This window comes from Drosophila eugracilis, unplaced genomic scaffold (assembly GCF_018153835.1).
Source record: "Drosophila eugracilis isolate 14026-0451.02 unplaced genomic scaffold, ASM1815383v1 contig_423, whole genome shotgun sequence".
NCBI lineage: Eukaryota > Metazoa > Arthropoda > Insecta > Diptera > Drosophilidae > Drosophila > Drosophila eugracilis.
This window is the reverse complement of record NW_024573287.1, coordinates 80,723-106,251: the sequence shown is the minus strand read 5'-3', so window position 1 is coordinate 106,251 and position 25,529 is coordinate 80,723. Positions and strand designations below refer to the sequence as shown.

The window sequence follows — 25,529 nt, the reverse complement described above, 5'->3', positions numbered from 1 at the left end:
TTTTTGGGATTAGCCGATTCGACTTAAATAAAATTACCATAAACATTTTCCAAAAGTCCTAATCAAGTCGTTTTCGAATGTTAAAATAATACCTTATTATCATACTGCTACCATTAAGTCTATCGCATCGATTCGTTTCTCTCAATCATTTGAGTTTATTTTTTTTAGTTTTTTTCTACTTCTTTAAATTGATGAAGTGTTTTGGAAAATTATTTGCGAATATTTAATGGCTTAGATGTAAACCTTATTTGTTTGATAAGGTCACGTTAATTAAGACATTAACAAAAGACAATTACCCTTCACCATTTTCTAAACTATTCAAGCGATCAAATTACTTTGATATGGTTTTTAAAATGCTATATACCTTAACAAATTCTCTTTATAAATCTATTTATTCCGATCTGTAAACCTACAGTTTCTAATAGCTGCTTTAAATATGAAGTTGGAAGTAATTGTTGTTCTGGGTAAGTTAAAGCTTTAGATTTGTCAAATATCTGTTTAACATATATCCCACACACCGATCAGTTTGTATGTTAGCCGATTTTGGATGGGGTAAGAATTGCTATAAGCCCTGTGGAAAATGTATCTTGCCCACCTGCAACTTCGATGGTAAATGTTATTACGAAGGAGAAAGCGCGTGTGGCCTGGAAAACGAGAAGTGCCGCCGAGCGATGAAAAAACTTCCCCGTAAGCTTGTTTCATTAGAAGTAATCAACAGAATTGAAAGAAATATTTTTAAATATTTTTTAGCATTCAAAACGACCGAATCGGGATATTGCCAAGATGATGCCATTAAGTGTACATATTAAATCAAACTATTCACTATTTTAAGTCTGTGAAATATAACTTAGTGCAAAAACAAATAATTCTTTAAAAGAAATAAAGAAAATAATATTAAGGCGCTATTATTATAATTAAGAATGTTAAAAATATCAAATGTATTCTTAGCCAAAAAAAGTGCTCTATTGCCACTACCTAAAGCCCAATTGCTCCCCAGTTTGACCAATGCAAACCACAAGAAGACAAAGATGAGGTAGACTAGGAACTCCCTGCCAAACCCGAAGAAGAAAAAGCTCAACCGAGGCGAACCAAGCCACCCAACTATGAAAAATTTAAACTTTGCATCCAAGCCATTTATTCATCCTGCCTGGCATCTGCCATCATATCTTAGCATGCGGTTCAGCCTTCGTCCCGGCTACCCTCCTTCCTCCTTCTGCATCTTAAAGCTATATCTTAACCATCTCGGTGCTCCTTTGGTTTTACTCTGTGGGTCAGCGGGCAGTGGGGTGCACCTTAAAAATTAATTGAAACATCACTACCGGCTAATATTGTATATTAAAAACAGCAAAAAGGAGAGCTCTGTGAGATGGGGAATGAGGTCCAAAATGGGCATATAAAACTTTTGGGGTTAGTTGAGTGCTCTAAACTGCCAGGAACTTGCAAATTGCCTGAGTGCGTGTCCATTTATCAGTCTTAGTTTTTGGGTTAGTAGCAAAGAATGTTCAACAATAAATTCGAGCAACAAATTTGGTTGCCACTGGAGTTTATTAGCTGGCAGCCGGTATTTTGCGGTCAAAGGGCAACCTGAACTTGAATAAGGCCATCCCAGAGAGCCCTCCTACTCCCATACCCATTCTACATCCATCTTCGTCTTTGACTCCATCAAATCACTGTCCACTCTAGAATTTCTTTGAATACTTCGCCTGTTGGAAGGGCATTGCCAGATGGCAAATTAATTCCGGCTCAGGCACCACGCATGCTCAGATTCTCTGGTAGTCGGAGCAGCTCGGGTCTTTTAGCGCTCTCAAGCGATTTGTACCACGACATAGAATCGTTCCATTTGGTTTTGGTGACTTCGGGTTTTGGGTCTGTTGCGCCTAGGACAACAATTTCCGTATTGCATGTTGCTCGCGGGCTCCATGCGCCTTCGTGTGATCTAAAACGAAGTGAGTGTCGAGGTCGCCAACGTGCCATAAAATGCGCATAATGTGGCACGGATGTGCCAGTGCACGTTGGTTATTTGGCGCGTAAGCATCGGAGAGTATCGCCTTGGCAGTGTGGCAATATCGAGTTGTGATGTTGCTGGTGTTGCGGAAACATCTCGTACCCAACCGGCGAGACAAAATCGCGAAATGGTGACCACAAATAGATAGGCTTTAAGAGCCCAAGGAATATATCGTATATAGATAACAAAGAGATCGATTCGGTTGTGCTTATGGAATAAAAGTAATCCAGCGGTGATTGCAAAGTGAAGTGATCAGTAATCAAAACTCAAGTGGCAAGAAAGGCGAAAGGCGAGCAAACGCTGTAGGCGGAGAAGCAAAAGTAACTTAGGCACATGCAACAACTGGATACGGATACGCTTTTCAAGCCCTGAACAGCCGCCGACCAACGAGCACCCACCCACAAGTCAAGTACGTAACAGATTGATGAGGCAGTTGCCGTTTCCATCTTCGTCTCCATCTCGAAGCACCACCCACTCAGTTCACCCAACAAGCAGCCACTTGACTAAAAGTTCAATTTCCTGCAAGATGCTTTAATTGAAGCGCACAGTAAACAAGAAACAGAAAGCAGAAAACAGAGAACCGAGCGAGCAAGGGTCACTCGTCGCCTCGGGTGCCTCCGGTTCGCTCTGGTCAGTCATTAGTCATTTGCTCATTTCCGCAAACGCAGCCCGGATGTGCAGCACTTGTCAGCCAATAAACAACCTCGGTGGGGGGCTGGGTGGGCCAGTGGGTGGTGGCCTAATACCCCCCTCACTCGTACTTATTTGTGGCAAACATATCAGCTTCAATCATCGATTCACCGATGGTGAGGTTAGTGCATCCTGCTGTTTTCACTGGCTGAGGCATCCAGTTCATGTCACTTCTATATTTGCATTGCCCCTCAAGAAGTTTGGTGAAAATTCGATTTTGCTCTTGGCAAAATGGATATTGTTTTTGTTTTTATTATACAGTCAGGAGTTCAGTTCAGCCCAGTTGCAGGAAGAATAGTTGGTATCTTAAAAGCTTTTAATAATTCAACAGCAATTCGACAAATAATCTCCATTTCCCCTGAAACTGTGTCAATTTATATCTACGTTCTGTGCCTGTTCAAATAATAATCGTTTGCAGAGCTCTAACTTGCATTTGTGGGCTATTTATTCGGAAAATACAAAATATTTTCAATGCTTACGAGCAATCAGTTATCAAGCGTTTTCAAATATTTTCATTTTGATTCAACTTTGAATTTAAACTTAGCAATTGGTAAAATCATGATAAAAAAAATGTATCATAAATGATTATTCCAAATTATTCTAAATATGATTAAAATTTATATAAATATTAAAAATATTGGTTACAAAAACCATATAAATTTTTTAAAAGGTGCAAACTTTTTCCATAAACTAAACTTTCAAATCTGACTCTTTGGGTTTTAAGATGATGGAGAGAAAAACTAGAACGAACCAGAGAAATCTGGGGAACGAGTGCTGCAGCAGCAGCAGCAGGAGTGGGTGAGTGGGTGGGTGGCATGAGGAGTACCGACTGCATATGTGTCAGCCATTGAGTTTCTTGGACAACAATAACCAAGACGGACAGGAGCAGGGCGCATCGCTCAGAAAGAGCAAAAACAGTGCATAGGTGCTAAAAAAAAAACAACGAGGAACAACAATGACACGGGGGCTGGGCAGGATGGGCAGAATGGGATGAGGAGTACCCAAGCTAACCCAGTTTTTTTTCGACGCTCGTTCTTCACGGCTTAGTTTTGTTTTGGGCCTTCTCTTTTTTTTTGGGCCTACTGCTTGGTATATTTCTTTTTATGGCTTTTACGGACTGCCCGCAAAACGACGACGACGACGACGACTACGAGCCATACTGACAGCAGAAGAAAAGAAAATATTTCGACAAAAACTGCCAGACTTGGCCCAAAAAACCCACCCACTGTTGGCCACCCAGAGCCATCCCCCCTTCTGATGAAACCTGTTTTGTAATTGTTGTGTTTTTATTCGGTGTATGCGTGTTGTTGCGGATTTCTTTGGCTTTCCGAGCGTTTCTAGGCTCTGGCTTCTTGCCCGGGCCATTGTCACGTAAATCTGTGACAGAAATTAGCCTCGTTGACAAAAATATGCCTGCTTACACATTATTTGTACAAACAAATAGAGACGGGCAACAGTTAATGGCGTGGAGAGTGTTGTCCTCGAGGTGCCTCCGGGTTCCATGGGTTCCTTGGTGGTTTCTCTTGGTCTTGTAAGAGGGGAGATAGGTCTGGAGAAATTTGCATGGGAACTGCGCCAGTTGACGCTGTTGTTTCTTAGGCTCTTTTAGGCTGGGATTCCTTTGGTAGTTTTGCGGCTGTCGTCCCGGCTTTTCTTCTTCGTCCTAGCCGTCCTGTTTTTATTGATCTGTTTATGCTTTAGGACCTCTGTCCCTTATTACATCCCTCACCAACCCCTGTCCAACCCTCATCATGGATAGACAAACAGAAAAAAGTTTTATTTGTGGACTAATAAAAATGCAAAAAAAAGAACAAGTGGTGCGGGGACCGCAAATGTGTTTTTTTGGGCCAAAGTTGTTCCTAGGTTAATGACCAGACAGGCGTGAAAGCAATCATAAAACAGGGCCCACCTCTACATCTGACCACCCACCCTCACTTCGCACTCTAAGTTAATTTAGCTTGACCAGGGTCAGGCCGTGATGGAAAGTTTGCTCTGGCTTTTAATCAACTCATTATGAAGCCACGGTCCATAGAAAAACAATATACATATCATGCTGTCGATTAAATTATTTGGCAGCCTTACGGCCTTTCAGCCTGATTGACTGATGAACTTTCGGGCTGATTTTTCGCAATAAAATGTAATGAGCTTAATAAATCAATTTTTCTTTGCAAATTACCGCTTAAAGCTATGAAAATGGTGTTATTTTATTTAATTTTTAATGACATTTTGATTTTGGTTAATTATGCATCTAGACTTTATACAAAATGCCACACCACGACGTGATTTAATTTCCAATAATTTTCTATGTAAATTGGAACGTCATAACCAATAAGTTCAAGTTGAAAGTCAATTCACTGACAATTTCCTGACGTCTACAATTTCCAATCCCACCCAGACCCCTAATTACTAGGACCTAACCTTAGTCACACAAAATACGGAGTCAATCTATCATGCTATGGGTGTTCTCCTGATTAACACGAAACTTTGGCCAGGCCGTGCAACAAAATGATTGATGTCCACTACAAAATTTTCAATGTATCGCCTGCCCAGTGCCACACCCTCTAATTTTTCGTGCTGGAATATTTCGGGTACAAAACCGCCACCTTTTCCTACGAACTCTGAACCTTGGCTACATAAACTGTTTATCGAACCATTTGGTTTTATGTCAGAGCAGCTGATTGATTTTTAATTAAACGTCCACGATTTCACTGATTGACGCTAATCATACGCTTGATGGGCTTAAGCCCGGCCACGCCCCCACTTAAAGGACGGTTAAAATAAAAATGAGCATTTCCACTTTAATTCGAGTACAATGAACGAGTATATGAGCGCACATACGACGGAAATTAGATATTTATTGAGCGAGGCGTTGTCAGCCAAACCAATTTAAAAGGTGTTGCCACAAAGCGTTGGGCATTGAAAAGGGGAGCGTGTGGAAATCGAATATTATCCAGATAGTGCCGAAGATCCATTTACGTGACTCGGAAATGCAAATAAAAAAGATGTGGAAAAAACCGCTTCCAGCTTTTTTTCCCCTGTTCTTTTTTATATATTTTTTTTTATTGAATTGCAAAGGATGGCAAAAGGGAGGAGAAAGGGAAGTGCGGGGCTTAGACCGACATAAATAAACCTCAACTAAGTCGTGTGTTTTGACATAGATTTAAATTGACATGGTTGTGTAAACAGACCGGGGTGGAGGATACCAATGGCAGACACAAAAGCAGAAACAGACGGAGAGGCTCACACACATTCCTCATTGAAAGCCGCACACACAAATTCTCGGCGTTCAAGGCATTCTTCCCTGGAAGGCCCAACAGCCGAAACCAAACCCCTTTTTCCCCCTCTTCCATTCATTCATTTCCATGTTCAATATGAGCCAGGCAAGCCGGGCGAGAAAAAATAAAATAAAAATGCAAAATAGTTCGTTATTTAACATATTTGACGGCTGCCCGGCTGCTTGGGCTGTCGTCTCGTAAATGTAAATTGGCCGGCAGATATGGAGCTGATGACAAACAGGCCCAAAGCCAGGAGCCAGAGTCATAGCCAGAATCTCTAAACCAAAATCCAGGACGCACATGGAAAATCCCCATCAGCCCATCTCGCCATCGCCAACGAACCCTTTGACAATTTTTGTAGCTTCGTTTTTCTCCGGGCTCCGCAAAAATATTTGCCACGCAAATAGCTGGAAAAGTATTGCCCGATTATGTTTCTCTAACTGGGCACAGACGCAGCAGTCAGCAAATTGAAAGGCAAACACACAGGCTAACACACACACACACACATAGCCAGTCGGGAAAAAGATGAACAGGCCAAAACGATTTGAGAAGGATCCGAAAAAAAAGGAAAAAAATTGAATATGGAGGGGAAAACTAGTGGATAGTAGGAAGGAGTTCGGAGAAAAGAACGCAGTCTCGTTGCTTTCTATGAATGTCAATTGGTTGTTGGCCGGATGGTTCTTGGCAAGCGGAATGGAATGGCATGGAGTGGGAGCAGAAGTAGGAGTAGGAAAGGGGCCAATTTAAAAGGGCTTACTTTTTAATGAAGCGAGCTAAGGACGATACACGAAACCCCTAAGGGGATCCATACGGGGAGGGGGACTCAAATCGACACAATCGCTATAGCGACTATGATAAATGGATGAGCATATGTCGGATGGAGTAACTGGGTGTCTGGGTGTCTGGTTGTCCATTGAGAAACTACCAGCTTATTGACAGAGAACGGCAACGAGAATTAAAATGCTAGATGAGATGCAATTAGATAGAGCGTGAGTGGAGGATGATAGTACACTATTGTTAGTCATGGGATAGAGTTGTGTGTGCCATAGGGTAATTGATACTAATGGCAGCTTATTAGACGTGAATGAGTTAAACATGAAAAAAACGTGTTATCATGCAAGTTATCTATTTTTGAAGACGGGTGTATGAATATTAAAGTTTCGACCGTATTCAGATATTCAAAGTTCTATTGTTATTCCAACTAAATAGAGATCACAGTAATAATCTAGTAAAACGAAAAGTGAAAAGAACAAATCAAAATACCATATAAAACCTTTAGATGAAAGAGCTTTTTAATTCATTATCGTTTGTTTTGATGCTATCAATTCTCTCGGCATTCGTTTGGCGCTCTTTTATTGGTTTTGCCGCAGTTGCCAGTAACCAGTTGCCAGTTGCCAGTAGCCACAATCTGACATATTGGAATGTCAAACTAATGAGGTTTCCAAACCAAAACGTACTTACCCCCAATTGCCGCAGACCAGGCTCGTACAGAAAATGTTGGCTTGAAGCGTGGCAAAAAGGTGGGAAGGGCTTGAGGGGCGAATCCAAATCAAATCACATAACATGTCAGCCATGTTGGCCACTGCCCCCTCCTCCGATGGCCACACCCATCCATTCACCGGGTCCAAAACCATTCAAACCATCCAATCCAGCCAAACCAGCCCACCAACGAACTGAAACCAACTAAAACAATTCCCTTAGCTATGCTAATGACGCGCAGTTTCCTCTATTGTAAACTACCTTTTGCACTATTTCAACCTCTGACGGCGACCACCCCTTTCCCTCACTAAGCTGTCACCTGTCCCCACGAATCACCCTCAAACCCCCCCTAACCCTTCTTCTTCTCCTTATTCTACTTCGCAATGCCTCTGCATTCTCCTCTGTTATGCATGCACCGAGGTTAAATATATGTTCTGTTGTGGAGCCTATGCTAATGTAGCTGGTTAAGTGGGAGGGTCTCGAAAAGTTTGGAATATTTAAAATCTGCTTATGGTTTGCTGGTCAAAAGCAGTCAATATTTGTACATGAATGGAAACAAGTTGGGGGAAACGTAATAGCAATGTATACTAATCTATAATTATTTCGGAAATTGATATTTCTTTAATGTTATATCTTAATATGATGAGCGGATAATTATCGAAAAGATATGATTTCAAGCCAGATATATTCAAGCAAACAGCCTTACTTATTTCTGTCTCAATAAAGTGTGGCTCATGAAAAGTTCTTAAAATAAAAGACAAGTTTGAGGGAAAAAATTTATAAAAACTTCCCAAAGAATATTATAGCTTATGTATTTTCTGAATTGATTTTGGCTTACAAATAGTGGCAGGAAAGTTGATTCCAAAATAGAAAACTGGCACGGCTTATGGATAATATTCAACAATTTGAGAGAGACAAACATTTATAGGTCATGTTATCCTCGATGCGTCAATCTTGTTGCACAGAAGTTTTCACGCCCACAGGTACATACAAACCTACTTGAAGAAATATTTATGTGCAAAGATATATGCATATAGTTTTCTCTTCCCAGTGGTTTTATTTCAGGGTTTTGTTAGGTGTTATCGACATCGGCATCGTTCGTTGGTTTGCTGGGCAGGATTGGGCTGTTGTCGGTGCCCTCGTCTTTGGCTTGGCTGTCCTCGTCCAATATGTGTCAAATGCAAATTTAAATCTTATTGAAAAAGGGGATTATGTGACAGCAGCAGACGCTGCTTGGAAATGGGGGTATAGTTGGGATTTTCCCCTCTTTCCATCTTGGCTTTTCATTCATTTTGCGGGTTTTTTCTGCTGTGTATGTTGGTGCAACTAAAAATGTCACTCCTTCTGCTGTAATCGAAGCAGGAGTGATTGACTGACTCAGAGTGAAGGACTATGGCCCTGCGGGGTTGTGTGTATGTTAACTTTCGAGTGTGGAAGAAGCAGTTGCAAAATCAGCAGCAGCAGGAGGAGGAGGCATGTGGCATGAACCGATTCTCATTTGCATCTTTTGCTATATGCCATTTTTAAATGCTTTTCCCTTTCGAGCATTTCATTCCGACTCTCTGTTGGTTTTGTGGTTCTTCTGTCATTGCACTCATATCATCATTCTGGCATCATCTCTGCCTAAGAGTGGAGAATATAATAGAAATCCAACTTCCAGCAGTAGTCTAATCCCCACATCGCTGCATACATTTATAACCCATACAATGACATGACCATACAAAATTTCTCCTTTCTTTTTTTTTTTTTTTTTGGCACAAAATGCTTTGCGCTTCGATGCTACCTCGTCCTGTCATCTCCTTTTGTGTGGAGCACGAGAGGAGAGGGTTTGGGTAAGAAGGAACATATTCAATATTTTCCAGCCATTGAAATCAAGAATCGTGGCTGCAGGGGCAACCGGGGTGATGAAGTAAGGGACGCTTATATATATTTCAAAGCTTTGTTATCAATATGTCGCCTGCTTATTGAAAATAATACAATATTCGTGTGTGGGATAAGTGAGGATGCCTGAATGTACGTAATATATCTTCCTCTGTTGTCTTCCTCATTGTGCCAAGTATCTTGTAGCTATATCGGAATGTGGATGTGTGGCTGTGGGTCTCTGTGTAAGCTTGTCACCTGTCGGCTCCTCGGCACTTTTGGGACATTGATTGCAAAATCATCATCATATCATCCTCATTCGAATTGTAATCCTCAGTGTTTCATTCGAAAATATGAAATGAAAACTATTTGATTAAACTAACAATCGAATATTGTTGCATCATAACTTCAAGCTGTTTGCTTAAATTTAAAGTATTTTTGCCTAGATATGTGTATCGTGGAAAAAGGAAAGATGTTTCTTTTCGTTTGTTTACACGTTTGTTTGCTAGTTAGTTTTGTTTACCTTCGCCTTTTGTTACGGATAACCAATTCCAATAATGGCCTATATCGACTCCTCCTGGTGTCATTAAATATGCCTACTATATGGCCGGGGTATGGCCAAAGGACGGTAAGACTGGGAGACATCTTCTTTCAACTGGCAAATGCCCAGCACGTAGCCACATAAATTCCCGTATTCAAGCTTGAAGCTCTTTTCTTTATACATATACATTAAACATTCCATTCCATTCGATTCCAAGCCGGGCCATTCAATTCAATACCATTCCGATACGATTCGATTCGGTTCGAGAATTTATGTAGCTGGGAGTCAAAGTCCTTGGATGTGGCCTAATTGAAACATAGCTTGCAAATGCATTAAATCCCCAAATAGTAGCAAAATAATGAAGCTGATTAATTCAATCAGTTGTAATGTGGCACGCCTCTTCAATCTGTTTGGGCAATACGGCCCTACCACCCATGTTAGGTTTCCTTTCACCATGTTAAGTAGTTTAACACGCTAATGTGATTGAGTCCTAATGCCGATGGTTTTGCCCCTGGAACATCCGGTGATAGATCAATGTATTTATCAAAACAAATGGACCAAGTGTGACACGTAAATGGATCAGGCAAACGTCTTAGTACAGTGAAAATGACAAGCTATTAAAATGAAAATTAATTTATTTTGGGAGTTTCTAATAGTTATGTAAAGATTTTATTTACTTTTCCATTTTTTCCTCTCATCCTATATTATCCTCAGATTTGCTTTACTCTAATTTAGCCTTTGACATTAGTCTCATTAGTAGGTTTTTATAATGAACAGAACGGATTACATGCATTAAAAATGTATTAAGCTCGAAAATGAATTGATAATTAAAGCCAAACAAAGCAATGCAACAATTTGTTGGTTATAAATGCTTATTTAAGTAGATGCCACTGAAGATTAATTTTAAAATTAACTTCCATTATAAATGTTTATTTAAAAAGATATATATTTGAGATTTTTAATAAATCGATCGTTGAAAATAACTTCTTGGAGTAATTTTAAGTCGGTTGTATGCCCTTATTGCTGCTCTTCATTTATGCTCGACCTTGACTCCTTGGGAAATCCACTTCATATCTATCAAGGAATCGCGTCGTTGATTCTCTGTCGTTGTCAAAAGTCAAAAGTTCAGTCTGCAATTTGAACATGACATTTGTCAGGAGACAAACACATGAGATGGCGAGAACGTAGGCAAGATGTGGGTGCTGGCGGAGGCAAAGGGGCAGGCCGACATATCCACTGAACCTTAAATCAAGTTGTAAAGAGGCTGGGCCAAAGTGTTTGGGGATTCTCTTCGCTAGCAACACTCGAAAAAAATAAACAACAAGAGCTGGTCCACAGGGATTTTACATTTTTAAGTTAGGATTGTTCAATGAAACCGCAAGTCTAAAAACACCACATCAATCATTTAAAAATATGAAAGGGAAATATTTTTGGCCATGTTTTTGTCTGGACCTAATCAACTAGGTTGACCTAGATGAACTAAAAACAAGATTGGAAATTTTCAAACATTTTTTTCTGTGCAGCAGCAGCTGTTGATGAAACGACAGCAACAATATCAACAGCAACAACTAGAGCGACACAACAGCGTAAAAAAAGGAAAGGAAAAAGAAAGGAAAAACATACCGAAATGAAGATGGGCAGCTGCGAGGCATTTTCCCGCACTCACACATACACACGCACTCGCATTTACAGTCACACACTCAGTCGGACTGACAGACTTACACACATGCGGCTATAAAAGTGACAAATGTTAAACGAAATGTAAAGAAAAACTGACAACAGGAAGACGCCACGTAATGAAGCATAAAAAGTACATTTTTCAAGACGACTGCAAATCCAGCAGCAACAACAAGAATAGATCAAAAAATATATTATACCGGAAAAAAGGAGAAACCATAAGTGGATTCGCGAATGACGAATGGAAAATGAAAAATGAAAAGCGCTTCTCATCCTTAATGTCTTTCAAATAAAAAGAGGATGTGTATTAGCTGCTCGAAAGTATATGTTTATTCCTAATAATTTATGATAAATCTGAACTTTTTAGAATTTGTTTTCACTGTGCTTAAGGTATCGATAAATTTCACATAAAAAAGTTAATATATCTTAATAACAAACATTTAATTTTTTTATAGTACGAGCTTTATAAAACAAAGTTAAAATCAAACGATTCAAATGTTCATTTCCTCTAACAACTAATATCTCGGATTTTTCTTTTTCAAAATATTTACCAAAAGTTAGGTCCACACGGGTTTTATTTGCTAACAAATCAATAAACTGTATGAAATGTTTTTGCTCGTTGGTCAGAAGGCCAACATCGTTTCTTAGTCCTCCATAAATTGGCTAAATAAACGAACTAAATTTGATCATTGGCCTTGGCACCCGGAGTGTAATCACATATGCATTTGCATTTGGTTTTTCTCAGTTCTCAGATATTTATCGATGGAAAAAATTGTGTGTGCTATATATCAGCATTGGCTTTGATTACATTTCCGTATGCATTGCACAAATTACATGTGGCTGGGCTAGCGAAGCGAATTAAACCTGATCAGAACTCAACTGTGTTGGAATCATAGCATACCTTGCGGCGCCAGGCGACTGACAACGAGACCTTTTCCTGTCCTGGCAAAAAGCAACGAAAACATTGTCAACGAACCCTCGTCCTTGCCTTCAGCGCATAATCGAAATTCATTTTCACGCTTGTAATCAATGCGACAACGCCCCAGCAATGCCACGCCCAACTTATGCAAATCGTTGACTTCGTGCAGCCTTCACCAAATCTCCTTCTTCGCTTTCCCCCTCTCCCTACCACGTAATTGCTAAAAAAATTTGTGTTGCAGAGAAAAAACTTGGAGTGGGGCAAAAAAAATGAGAACGACAAACCGAATTTAATTTGTTTTTCGCTCGTTTTGTGCAAGCAACTTTCTCGTTTTCTTGTTGAATTCGTTTTCAATACGCAGACATAGACATTCATATATATACATAGATACATATATATTTATATATATGCTTTTCTTCTTCTTTTGTTGTCTAGCTTGTAATATTTATTATCGAATTGGTAATACTTGGGGCCCAAAGGGGAAATCGGGCTAGAAGGGCCAAAGACATGACGGCACAGAGCGAGCAATTCGAAGGACTCAAAGTTGAATTCAGGGACCTCCGCCGGCATAAATTTCAGTCGTAACTTCCGTTTTTCTTCGATACCCTTTGTTCGTTTAGGGATCTCGAAATTTTACGCTTGAAAACTATGATTTCTGAATGTTTGACTAAATATAGTTTGAGGTGACATTCGGATCTAAAGAAATTGAATATATTTGTGTCATTAACAGTATTTCAAAAATTATTTAACAAAATTTAAGATATCTTTAACAAAGTGAAAGAAAAATTTACTTTTTTAAAGAAATTTTATAATTATGAGTTATGAACAACCAACATGCACAACTATTTCCCCTGATTATCAACTTGTATTTGTAAGTGGTTATGCAAATTATGATTATGTATACAACCACCCCCCTGAAACATTGTGCACCCACCTATAAATTATTTTAAAAATAACTTAGTTATCGGGGATTTATTAACCCTTTCTGAAAGGATTTCAAAATAGTTATACAATAAAATTCGATTATCTTGCATACATAAATATCTTTTTCCTCTGTTGCACTTCATAAATGAAATCTCTTTTGGGCTAAATTTTTTTGAATAAGGAATTTTAATGGATTTTATGAACATTGAGTTAATTGCTGGGTCATTTGAATGGCAGAGTATACAATATCGTAGGGTATTTGCCGCTCTTGGCCCCGAAGCTATCGGTTGCCACTCGTTTCCGTCCGTTTTTCAGTTGTTGGCTTGTTTGCCTGGTGAACCTGCTCCTTCGCCTTACTTCTCGTACTCGTCCTCGTCCTCGTTCTTGAAATGTTTGCTGCGATTGCCCGGATTGCATTGCCCTGCCCAGGACTGGTCCGTTCCGATCCGAGCCGAACCTACGTTGCCTTGGGTTCTTGGTCGGGACATTGGTATGCACACGCGTGGACCTCGCATAGTTGTCCTCGACAGGAAGTCTAACCTAACCCAGGCATATGCCCTGCACGTATTGCCCTTATAAATTGTTGCCAAATACATATAAAATATATATATATAAGAAGGGCTCATATGTATATGTGGAGAGGACTCTCCACCCCAATTTCTGCCAACAACTTGCCCCTTTCCCGCTGGGGGAATGCGTGCGTATGACAGTTGCAATTGTAGTTTGGATGGGGGATTTCGGTATGCACGGAGGACAATTGCACAAGTCGTTGCAAACTTTTTGCCAAGCCATGTTAACTGCCAGTCAATACACGAAATGCGAATGATATGGCTTATTTGTGTCCTACGGATGTTGCCAGCCATCCCTCCTACACCGCCCATTATCCCCTCCATTGAAAAGCCAAAAACCTTATGACTTATTCAGTTGATGTTCGGTTTGAGTTCGCTCTCACTCTGTTGTCTTCGGCTGAACTGAGTTGCGAGTTGCGAGTCTCATTAATTATACGCCACGTGTCGCAGTCCAGGCAATTAAATTTTCGCATTTAATCAGAGAAGCTAAAGCTCCTCACAACGTGACACACATTCACTGGCATGCGTGGATATAAATACTGGACACCTCCTAAATAAACCACATGCTCAATGTGTGCACTTCTGGCCAAAACAAATGACGTCCAAGACATTTGGACAATTTGTTTTTGGTTTAAAGTGTTATTTATGGAATTTTCGAATAATTCCTGCTATTTACGGATATACAATATGTGTTCTCTGCTCCGGCTAATTAAGTTTAATAAGCGGTCCACTTTAGTTTTAATTTGTTATATTTAATATGCAGACATACAGCATCCCTAATTGCTTTGAGTCAATAATTTATTATGAATTTCTTATTTCTGCACATCAATAATATGGTAAAGTGTCGGGAAATCAGTTTGAAATATCAATATCCTATTCATTTTGAATTTGTGTTATTTTATAATGTTTACAATTAAACTAGACTTTTAATCTTAATTACCTATTGACTAAACCAATGTTGCTGGCCATGATTATCAGATTATGAAGATTACAGCCCAACAGGATAACATTGAAAGTTTCTCCAATTTCCGCTTACACCGAATTCCCTTGAGCCCCTCACTGATGAGCTTACATTCATCGCATCCTGCAACTTTAATGCATTCATTAGGTTTATAACGACGACCCCATACCGCATATCATCTAGGGCGTTCCCCTGCGATTCAAACCCTGGGGAGCCATTGGCACACATTTCGTCGGGATGTTGGTGGCTGGCCGTCAAATTGGCCAAGAATGAATGAACGATGGCATTGCGAGCTCGCCGGCAAAACGCTGGATTCCCATGGCAAAACCCTCCAGAGCTTTAGTTGAGCTGTAACGCCCCTCGTACTCCTTCTCTACATGGTTCTGGCACACTTTAACTTTCGCTGTAATTGAATAGAAAATTTAATGAATTCGATTTTAGATATTTTATTATTATTAGCAATTAAAAGCAAATAATAATCTATCAGAACCTTCCCAAGAGTAACCGCAAAACCAGGGAACTTTTTTAACTGGGGATGGGATGTTTAAAGACACCTCAAAAACTTTATATGGCATTCCTGTGTTTTATACGTTGACCTTTTGGCCATGTCCTAAGTGGTGGTCAAGTGGCAGGCATAATAAGGCGACGATGGGCCAAGTCATTTAAATATTCCAAATCCCAAGTATTTTGCCTGTGCGTGTGCTAACAATTTCCAATTTAATTATACACCTGACCGAATTTGAATATTCCGCCCCCATGCCACAACCACACACATCCGAACATACGCACACACAAACAGTGAGTGTAGTTTATGCGTGGCCGTTCACATGGCCGGGACCCGTAAATTTAACGCATTAAGATATTTAAATAATGTTCTGCCTTTCTTCTACCATTCGCTGGTTTATATACAAAATAATTTTTGGTAATGGCAGCAACGTGATTAGCTTGAATCATGCCACAAATTCATAAATTTCAACTGGAAAGCCCTGTGTTTCCTCTGTGCCTTTTCCTTTTTCCATGTTTTTAAGTCCTTGCTGCCTCAATTTCCTAATGAAGCTATTCAGTGGGTAAAGTGTCACCAACCTGATTTCTAATTCTGTATATATACTTTTTATGTAAAGAGAAAAGTCTAATGAAAGCTAATTTTGCGGTAAGAGCTGCTGATGCTTAGAGGAGCAATAAAAACCGCAGATCATCTGGTTATCCCAGCTAATTTATTAATCGTAATTAATAAGGTTTGGTCAAATTTAAGGCTGTTTGTTCTTTAAAACTTGATTTAAAACTTTAATTGGCTTAAAAATAGATTTATACCTTGTACGCTTTCTTTGGAAATATGAAACTTAAACCAATGAAAACTGAATTAAAGTCTTTTAAATAAATTAAAATAAATTGGCCCCTTTATATCAATTGCATTTCAGCAATGCTACATAATTCACCTAAAATTGAACTAAAAGCTAAGCCAAACAATTTGCTCTTTTTGCTCTAAGAAAAGGAAATGTTTGAGAGGAGAAAAAATGGCATGACCTCGTTTACTTGCACATGAACATATATATTTTACTTCAGGCAACATTTTACCTTTCAAATTGTGAATCGAAAATTTAAGGCCAGGCTTCCCCACTAAGCCTTTGAGTTGTGGAGATGCGTTTGAGCATTTTTCTGGTTTTGGATTTTCCTGCCAGTTTCCGTTTGCATTTTGATTGCCAAAGACTTAGGCCGAGCATGCTAAAAATCTGCGTGAAGCATTCATGCCTCCGGGTAATTTGCACTCAGATTCACAGATTTCAAATGCCACAAGCACACACACACAGGACTATATATACATCCACACACAAACAAATCATACGTCAAAATCAAAATTAATCCGTTTTGTGTTATGTACAGCAATTGAAATTATGTGCTTAAAGGCTTAAATTCAGCCTAACAAACAGGCAAACAGGGAACGACAACAAAAAAAAGGCCAAAAACCAAAGCAGCAAAAAAAGGGCATAAACCAAACACAACAACAAGCCGAAAACAGAAATGTAACAATCCAGCAACAATCCCCAAACGCAGCACAAATTGCGTATGTTGTACCCCTCCCTCCCCTCCCCTCCTGCAACAACACACACATTTCTTCTTTTTATCCGAATGCTGCCATTATTTGTGTTTTTATTGCCTCTCATACATGAAACAAAAAAAATAAAAACGTTAGCGGGGAGTTCGCAGTTTGGGGCAGGTGGCAATTCGAGAGCAGAAGAATGGCGGTACGCCCGCCATTTGCAACAACTGTGTTTTCAGTGGCGCACTTGAAAGAGTGGCATAAAACGCCGCTGACACACCACGACACACATGCACCAGTAAGTCAAATATTCCCAACTGATCGATCTTTTTATACCCCTTAAGGTTACATTTTTACTAAAAAAAAAAAAGAAAAGCCAGGGCTGCTTAATTAATGCTGCACCAGTAATTAGTTTCAATTACTTAAATTACAAAAATAATATAAATTATAATCAGTGAATGTGATTTTGCTTTGGAATATCAAAGAAACCTCGTTTAAATATTAAAGTTTTCATAAAATATTCTTCAATCATAAAATGGAATTGGTAGAATCCTTCCTGATTGCCATTTCAATCTGACGAGATAATCAGGCTTTACTGTAATCAATCACTTTGTTTTTATTTTATTTCTTTCACAGTAGTCTTATTTTTTGTTTCTTTATAAAGTCGGATCCCAAAAATCAGCTTAACATACCCTGGATATTGGTTATAAAGGCAAACAATAACAGATTTATTGCATATTTCGCACTGGTAATTGAGATTAAACAGTTGAAAAAATAAGAACGAAAACAGCCGCTTGGCATTTCATAAACCCAGAGGTCGGCGGCATACACAGGAAAGTGCCATAAAGGCAGCGCATAAATTTAAAAGCTCGTATATATCGTTTTGGCTTTTCCCTTAGTCAATCCTTTTTCCCGCCCCCATTGATCCTGGGGCCAATCATTTAGGCTGCCACCCTTCTTCCTTCTTTCCCCCGACTCTCTCTTTCTCCCTCTCTCTGTCGAATGTAATTCATTTTAATAATTGTCAAGTGCCTCACTTTATTTATGACAAACTTTTAATAATTTAATTGCTGGCCCAGCAATGTCCTCATTGCTGCTGTTGCTGTTGCTACTATTATTGTTGCAATTGCTGGATTTGCTGCTGCCGCTTTTGCTGTTGCTGTTGCTGCTGCGTTCGCATTTAATTGATAAATGCGTTGGGCTGAAAAGGGGGCGTGGCTCAGGGTGCGAGGAGAAGGCAATCGAGCGAGTTGCCAGCTGTAATTATAGATGATTTGAATAATTCAATGCTCATGCCCGCACGTCCGTCGCGTTTTGTTTACGCAATTAATTGTGCGGCTGTGTGCCCCGAGAATAATAACAACAACAACAACAACCGTGGTGAAACACTGGTCCAAAATGGGTAATAAAGCCATCGTGGAAAGGATCCTTGAAAGCCATTCTCATTAATCCCAAGAATGCTTAACAAGTATTATTTGTTATATGGCAAGGCTGTATTCAGGAAACGGCAAATTGTGAACTTCATAGTACTAACGCATTTCTATTAGTGGAACGAAGCAACATAATTTAATCATAATCTCGTTTTATGCAAGTCACGTGAATTAAAAAGTTTCAGTAATTACGTAGCTGATAGTTGGAAAACAAACCATATTATTCTTCAATTTTCAACTTTATGTTTATTTATAAACACTTATTTTTATAACATGGTTGTTGAATGCTTTTTATCATCTGATTATTCCAACGAATAGGAAAAAAATAATTTTGAAAGGAATTTAAAGAGCTTTTCACTGAAAGTTGTAGTTTTGTTTTGTTTAAAAGTTGACCAAAAATTCATTCTGTCACAATGCCTCTAAAGTTTGTTTCACAGCCAATTTACTTAGGGATTAAAAATCAGTTAGAGATGTTTGGTTGGTCCATTAAATTTTATAAATATTCAAAACAAAAGAGTAAACTTGATTTATGTCACCGTAAGCCACTGTGCATACACCATGGGCTTGCTGCTTGGTCATCACTCGTTTGTCGGCCTGTACTTTCTGTTTCTGTTTCTGTTTCCATTGTGCACTGTCATTTGCTTGATAAGCATGGAATACACATATCCCAAGCGTTGCCACACATTCGAGCTCTGGCCACGCCCACCACACAACATGACACGCCTGAGGCCTCGAACCCCGACCTGGCCCCACTGGCACCACCTCTCATACGTCCTTGGATAGTTTGGCGCTTGTCGTTCATAAGCAATTCATGTGTTTTCCGTAAACACTTCAATTTAATTTTAGTGCCGCGGGCGCGAAATTGCTGCTAAATTATTTAGGCAAAGAATTATTAGAGCAACCCTTCCGAGAGACACAGTCACTCTCTATATAGATGAGAGTCCTGGGCATCGTGCTTCAAGTTCAGGTGCGTCGGTGATTGCCACCGGGACTGGAATTAACGAAGGTGTCAGCATACGATGCAAAATTGTCTAGTTTTTTCACCCCCTACTGGTTCCCGTTCTCATTGCCGTTCCCTGGCCAACTCCGTCTGGCACATAATTGCGGCAAGTCGAAGATAAATTACCCAAACTCAAAACTTTGACCTAAGCGCCGTTTCCGTGAGTAAGATTAATGATGCGGCAATTGCCAAACAGCTCCGACCAACATGAAATGGCCAGGAGTAGGAACTATCACAGCAACAGCCACTCGACAACTTTATGGGATTTGAATCAAGGGTTGTGCTCTGGATGGAAAGTGGAATGGGTTTTGGGGTCTTGGGTTCGTAGCAACATAATAATTTGGTGAAGTTTGGGTGGGTGTGGGTCCGTGCGCCACATGTGGCACCCCTGCACGCCGCACTTAGGTGCGAATGGGTGCATATTTATGGATACAGATACTGGGATACTCAGCAGAAAAGATACATTTATTGCTATGCCATAAACTTTGAGTAATAAATTTTATTTTTATTGTTCTGACTGACTCTGGTTGACTGACTGACTGAATGGCTGACTGGCTGGCTGGCTGGGTGCGTTTTTTCGGTTAGCTCGAGTACCGGGAAATCACCTTGTTAAAGGAGAAGGGGGCGTTAAGGGTCGCTCTGCCAAATTGGCATATTTATGACCAGGAGCAGTTTTACGGAAGGCGCTGCCAAAATAGCAAAAGCGATAAACGACACTTGAATGAACTGGCTAAACTGTGGATGTGGATGTGGATGTATTGTGAGTTTGTGTCTGTTCTAGGGTGTGATTTATATGGCCAAGCAATCGGTGCCGAGCCAAACCAGTTTTGGTACTAAGTTTCTTTTTAAAATGCCTTGCAAGATGAATGTATCTTAAAGTTTGCGCCGTTCTGCTAATGGTTTCATAAGACCCATTGCATATGTGCAGGTTCAATGCCGAAGATGGATCGTTTTGCATCTGTCAAGGTGTGAGATATGGCCAAGAAATGGCCTTAGACGTTTGCCAGCAAATCCATGCTAGTTGAATGGATGGATGGAGGGCTACATACGAAGAAATTGGTAAAAGCATATTTGGGTGAAAGGATATGGATATCAGAACTAACGAATATATCACGGAGGGAGCTTCACTTAGGTTATCCAAATATAGACAAACGAGATTATATATGGTTAGTTTGTAAGCTTTATAAGGTCGAAGTTCAGATACTCAAACTTGTGGAAAATAATAATACCCTTTGCCAGGGTATAATAACTCAGCCATTTCCTTAAAGTACTTGTGCCAGAAAGGGCCCGGGCAAAGTTCGTCGTATCCTTAATTGACTTGACGCCGATTAACTGTAATGTATCTTGAGGATATTATATATAGTATAGGGCACATGCTTGCATATACTAGGGACACACCTCCGCTGGCACGTAATCGCGCACCCAAGAACCTTTTTCATGTTTGGCTGCGTTAAGTACACGCTCACAGTTTGTTAAGTTCATTTAAAGTTCTGATCCCCGTCTGAGCGACGGCTTTAAAATCATAATTTTTTTAAAGTTTTTTTGCGGGAAATGTGGAAAAGCTTTGGCCTCCTACAACAGCAAAACCAGGAGTCGCATAAATGGAAGCAGCTTATGGGGCTGAGTTTAAAACCGACATGCTCGCATATGCATGCTCTGTGTGTGGGGAGGCAACTTACATATGTTATTATCGCACAAACTCGCAAATTTTCGACAGAGATAGAGCGAAGCGAAACGAGCGGAGAAACTGCGAGCCAACGACTCCCAAACGTATGCTACGTTTTTCAGCATTTTTCATGCTGCGCTGCGCAGTAGGCGTTGGCGTTGGCGTCGCAGTTGGCGTCAACTAGCAGGACATCATCCCCAACGGACGCTCATCATATTTATCCTGGTCCTTGTCCAGGACTTTCTTGCTGCTGTTGCTCCTGCTGCTGTTTGTTTTGCAGCTCGTTGACATTTCATGTCACTGTGTCACCGGCATAAAAAATTAAAAGTATAAAAATGATGCAGACCTCTGCTATCCACCACTGCCACGCCCACTTTGTTCTCCCACCCGCACACTCCTTTGGGCAAATCGCTGGCATTATATGCGTAATAAAAACTTGCGGTCTACCCGCCTGGTAGCCTGCCTCTTGTTGACCTTTTCCCGGCGTTCGTCCTTCTCCTCAAAGGAAGATGATGGCAGCAAAGGATTTCCCAGCAAAATGGGGAGTGCTTGTGGGGGGTTGTCACTTTATTGTATAGTTTGCTCTTTGGCCTGCTCTTAAAGTGCCGAAAAGGGTATCAGATATTTTACGGGAATTCGCACATGAATGAATAATCAGCTGAAAACAAACTGGTGTGAGAAATTAAAGTTATTATGAAAAATGTAGACAAAGTTGGTTAGTAACTTTTGAGATGAGATAATGAGATATATATAAAATAAATATTTATATATATATAATATAATAATATAAATCATTCCAGTTTTGTTAAGTGAATATCATTGTTTAATTATTAATTTTATTTTGTTTTTCATCTTAAAAGAGTATCCATTATTCAGTGAACTTTTCGCACTTTCTGTCCAACAATTTCGCTTGCTTGTTTTTAAAAAGTTTTGTCCTGCAAGATTGAGGGTCAGATGGAAGCAATGCCCGCATCTGCCGGGTCCAGCTTGGGCGGAATGAGGCGTGTGTGCGTGACAGACGTTGCTCTTGGCTTCCTCTAGCCAAAGTCACCCACCGCCCAACATCCCACTTGGCCGACTCCATCTTTGACCCTCAGTTGGTCTTGGCCCAAAGCGATGCCTGTTTGCTGCTTGTCTGTCAGCCAACAAGTTAGTCATTTTCTGTATCAAAAAAAATAAAACGCAAATAAAAAACTTTTACGACATATTTATCTTTTTCGTTTTTATTCTGCCTCCCGTCGTCCAACATCCTGACTTCTTCGACTTTGTCCCTGTTTGATATGTCGTATATATATTCGTGTATCTGTGTATGTGACTACGAAAGGTGCATAAAGGTTGATACTACTTATATATACGCACTCAACTGTGTGATGTATCATTTGTTTTACATGGTCCAAGCGAGGGAGAAAGACTTCGATTTGTCACCATCAGCGTAATGAAAAACAATCAGCAAAAGTGCCGGGCGGCAAACTGAAGCTTTTCTGATTGGTTTTCCCTCTCCATATGGCTCTGGATGGAATTTAATGTTAAGTGCATATGGCAAATGACAGTCAGAAGATTAAGTAAACAGTTGGCGATTTGCCAGACAAGATTAGATTTATTAAATTAGAATATATTTATTAAATTGAAACAGAAACGGAAGATGGATGGCAAGGAGCTTCCAAATTGCATATTTATCTGATTGGTTTCATTACGAAAATGTACGCTAAGGAAAGATTTTACCTACCTTATACTGCTTAGAATTTCCAAAGCTATATGAAATTCGACTTATTTTGTATAGAGCGTGTAGTTAGTTTTCGAAATGTTGAAGCAAAATTAAATATTTTTTAGATTTTTATAGTACAAAAAGTATTTGGGAGCCTTAGTTTAGTAAGGGAATTAACATACAAAATTTCCCGTTTCAGGCTAAAATTAAACTATTATGATTTTTCTAGTAAATTTCTGAGTTTTATGGTATACTCGCCTTTCAAGCCAATCTCAGACTTAAGCCGAATAATTTCTGTTATCCAGGGATCCCACATCACATACTTTTGGCCATATTTCATTATGTATAAAATATATATGACTTATCCCGAAGCTTTGAGCTGGCTGGAAATAACTTACAGACTTAGGCGAACGGAATAGGGATTGAGTGCCAGTCAGCCGGTTCTCTGCTCTATTTTTTTCGTTTTTTTTGTTGGCCCTAGTTTTATGGCTGGTCGTAATGTGCGCAGGTACCCAAACTCATACACACACCGGCACACTCAAGGTAAACCGTCGGGAGTCTTAAAGCTCAACAATCGTGCTAATGGCCCGTACTCGTCCTTGTCGCGGGCGTCTGGTATGGTAAGGCTCCATGGCGGAGCCGAAAGTTTTTATTTGTTATTATATACTTTGGCGTGTCAAATAAACATCACACATCTAGCGTACATGAAACATGTTTTATATGCGACTTCTCTGCGGCTGTTGAGGCCTCTACGTGTTGTGGTTGCGCACTTTCTTCTAGCTTTCATCCATGCAGAGAACAAAATGGGATGTATCTAATTTAAAAAATTATTAAAATTAATAAATATATACTCAAAATACCTGGCTAGTAAGTCTCATTTGAAGAAAGCATCTCTATGCATCTCATATACCTTTTTATAGGTTTTTAAATGTAATTCCTTTTTTGATTTTAAAAACTTTTCCCAGTGCTGTTTTTCTTTTTAAGGCTAGGCATTTCCATGGCTATGAAAGATTGCATGGCGATGGATGACAGGGAGGGCTGGGAGGACTGTGTCACACGACTGCGGCTCATTTGCATGAGTTGTCGCAGGCTTTTAGTCGAAAACTTCCTCCGTTGTCGTTTGGCGTTGTTTGGCGCGATGGAGGGGTGTTCGCTTAAGCCAAAATATCAACATTGGTTCAAAAGTATTACGAAAACAATTAAATCAAGTTAATTGTTTTTTACCCGTCGGTCTTGCAACCAAGATTTTGAAGAACTTAACGATTCGCACGTTTCTGGAAATTGTTATGAGGGGTATAAATGGTTTTCAAATTCAATTAAAACTTGCTTGTTCCAGGAAGTCAAACAAGACGCACTAAATTTCGTATTTAAAATATATGTTCTTAAATTGGAGGATAAGGAATGATGTAGTTTGTATTTTCATATCACGAATATTAAGATATGCGGACTTAAGGTATTCGAATGCAATTAAATGTACTGATGACTGGATGGTTCTTAACTAAACTTTTACATCTAAAACATTTTATTTTTTTGGTGACACTGTGCAAACGCAACGCGTGTGGACTAACGTTAATTTTATGCCATTTCATTTGCTTTCGCTTTCGAAACGTGTGATTTATGCAAAGCAGCAGCGAATAAACAAATGCCCCCGGCCAAGGTGTCTCCACACGGTGGATTTATGTGAGCCAACGTGCTGAAATGAAAAGGCAAAGTGGGGGCCACTAGCTTATAAGATTGTATCTATAGATCGCACCTGTCTGAGCCACATACCACATTCTTTTTTCCATTGCAGGATGCACCTGTACCTGGTGCTGATCTCATGTCTGGTGAGCTCCTCGCACTGCTGGCAATTTGATGGCGGAGGTCATCGAAGGGCCAGGAATACGGGCCGGAATCCACCACCCGCATCCGGAGGCAGGGGATCCGCCGCCATGTTGGGTTCCCAGCAGCAGGACGTCCTCTACGCCTGTCCACTCAACTCCATGTGCCAGTGCGCCGGCCTGCCCAACGAGACAAGCACCCTGATTGAGATTAATTGCAACGAGGTGGCCCTGTACAAGTTTCCAGGTAAGCGACCCCATCTTTATAACCTCCGATTCCACCTATATTCTTCCAACACCAGTCCACCCCACCCCCTTGTGTATCGCCTGTCAATGTGTCCTTCCAGCTTGTCACGGTTTATTTATGTGGCAAATATTTTCATTGCCAGTTGGTCATAAATTGCCTTGGCCACATCACTCGGCAAGGACTCGTCGGCCTTCTTCCTTTTCCCATTACCCATTTTCCCATTTTCCTTTTCCCTGACCAGACAACTTGCCTTTGGGGTCTTTGTATTCCTGTCGCCTGCAGCTGGAAAAATGTAATTTTTTAATGAAGCCTCAAACAGCTTTGTCGCGGCCCACAAATAAAATGAAATCTTACATTTAAGTTTGCCAATTAGTTGTAAAAATAAAGTTTCCTTTCATTTTATTTTGTTTTCCCCTCTTCACCTCCCCCTTCTTTTCTTTCACCCCTCCGTTCTGTTGCTTTAGGAAAAAGTTTTATAACGATTGCTGTGGCAAATTTAACGCAAATTTTTGGTAGTTCTTGTACCTGGCATTTGCTAAGTGCATGGGTAGATTGTTTTGTGGCGTGTGCAATGTACATTCATCTGAGAAAATTAGAAGGGAACATGTTAGAAAGGGTGTAAGGGTAATACTATATAAATATTATAATGTATATAGGAAGTCTTGTTCATCAAATTGTTTCCATATCCAACTAATGATAGCTCTTAAAATTTAAGTTAATGAG

General features: G+C 40.0%; 1 protein-coding gene across 1 annotated transcript in view; it reads left to right on the top strand.

Moving 5' to 3' along the window:
• The first annotated feature begins 2,010 nt into the window (after positions 1-2,010).
• The window catches only part of LOC108105176 (chaoptin), a 40,629-nt gene continuing 17,110 nt past the window's right edge, over positions 2,011-25,529 (top strand). Inside the window, 2 exon segments of the mRNA XM_017211628.2 lie at positions 2,011-2,414; positions 24,532-24,806. Of these exon segments, the coding sequence (XP_017067117.2) occupies positions 24,533-24,806 (274 nt within the window). The 5' untranslated portion in view covers positions 2,011-2,414; position 24,532.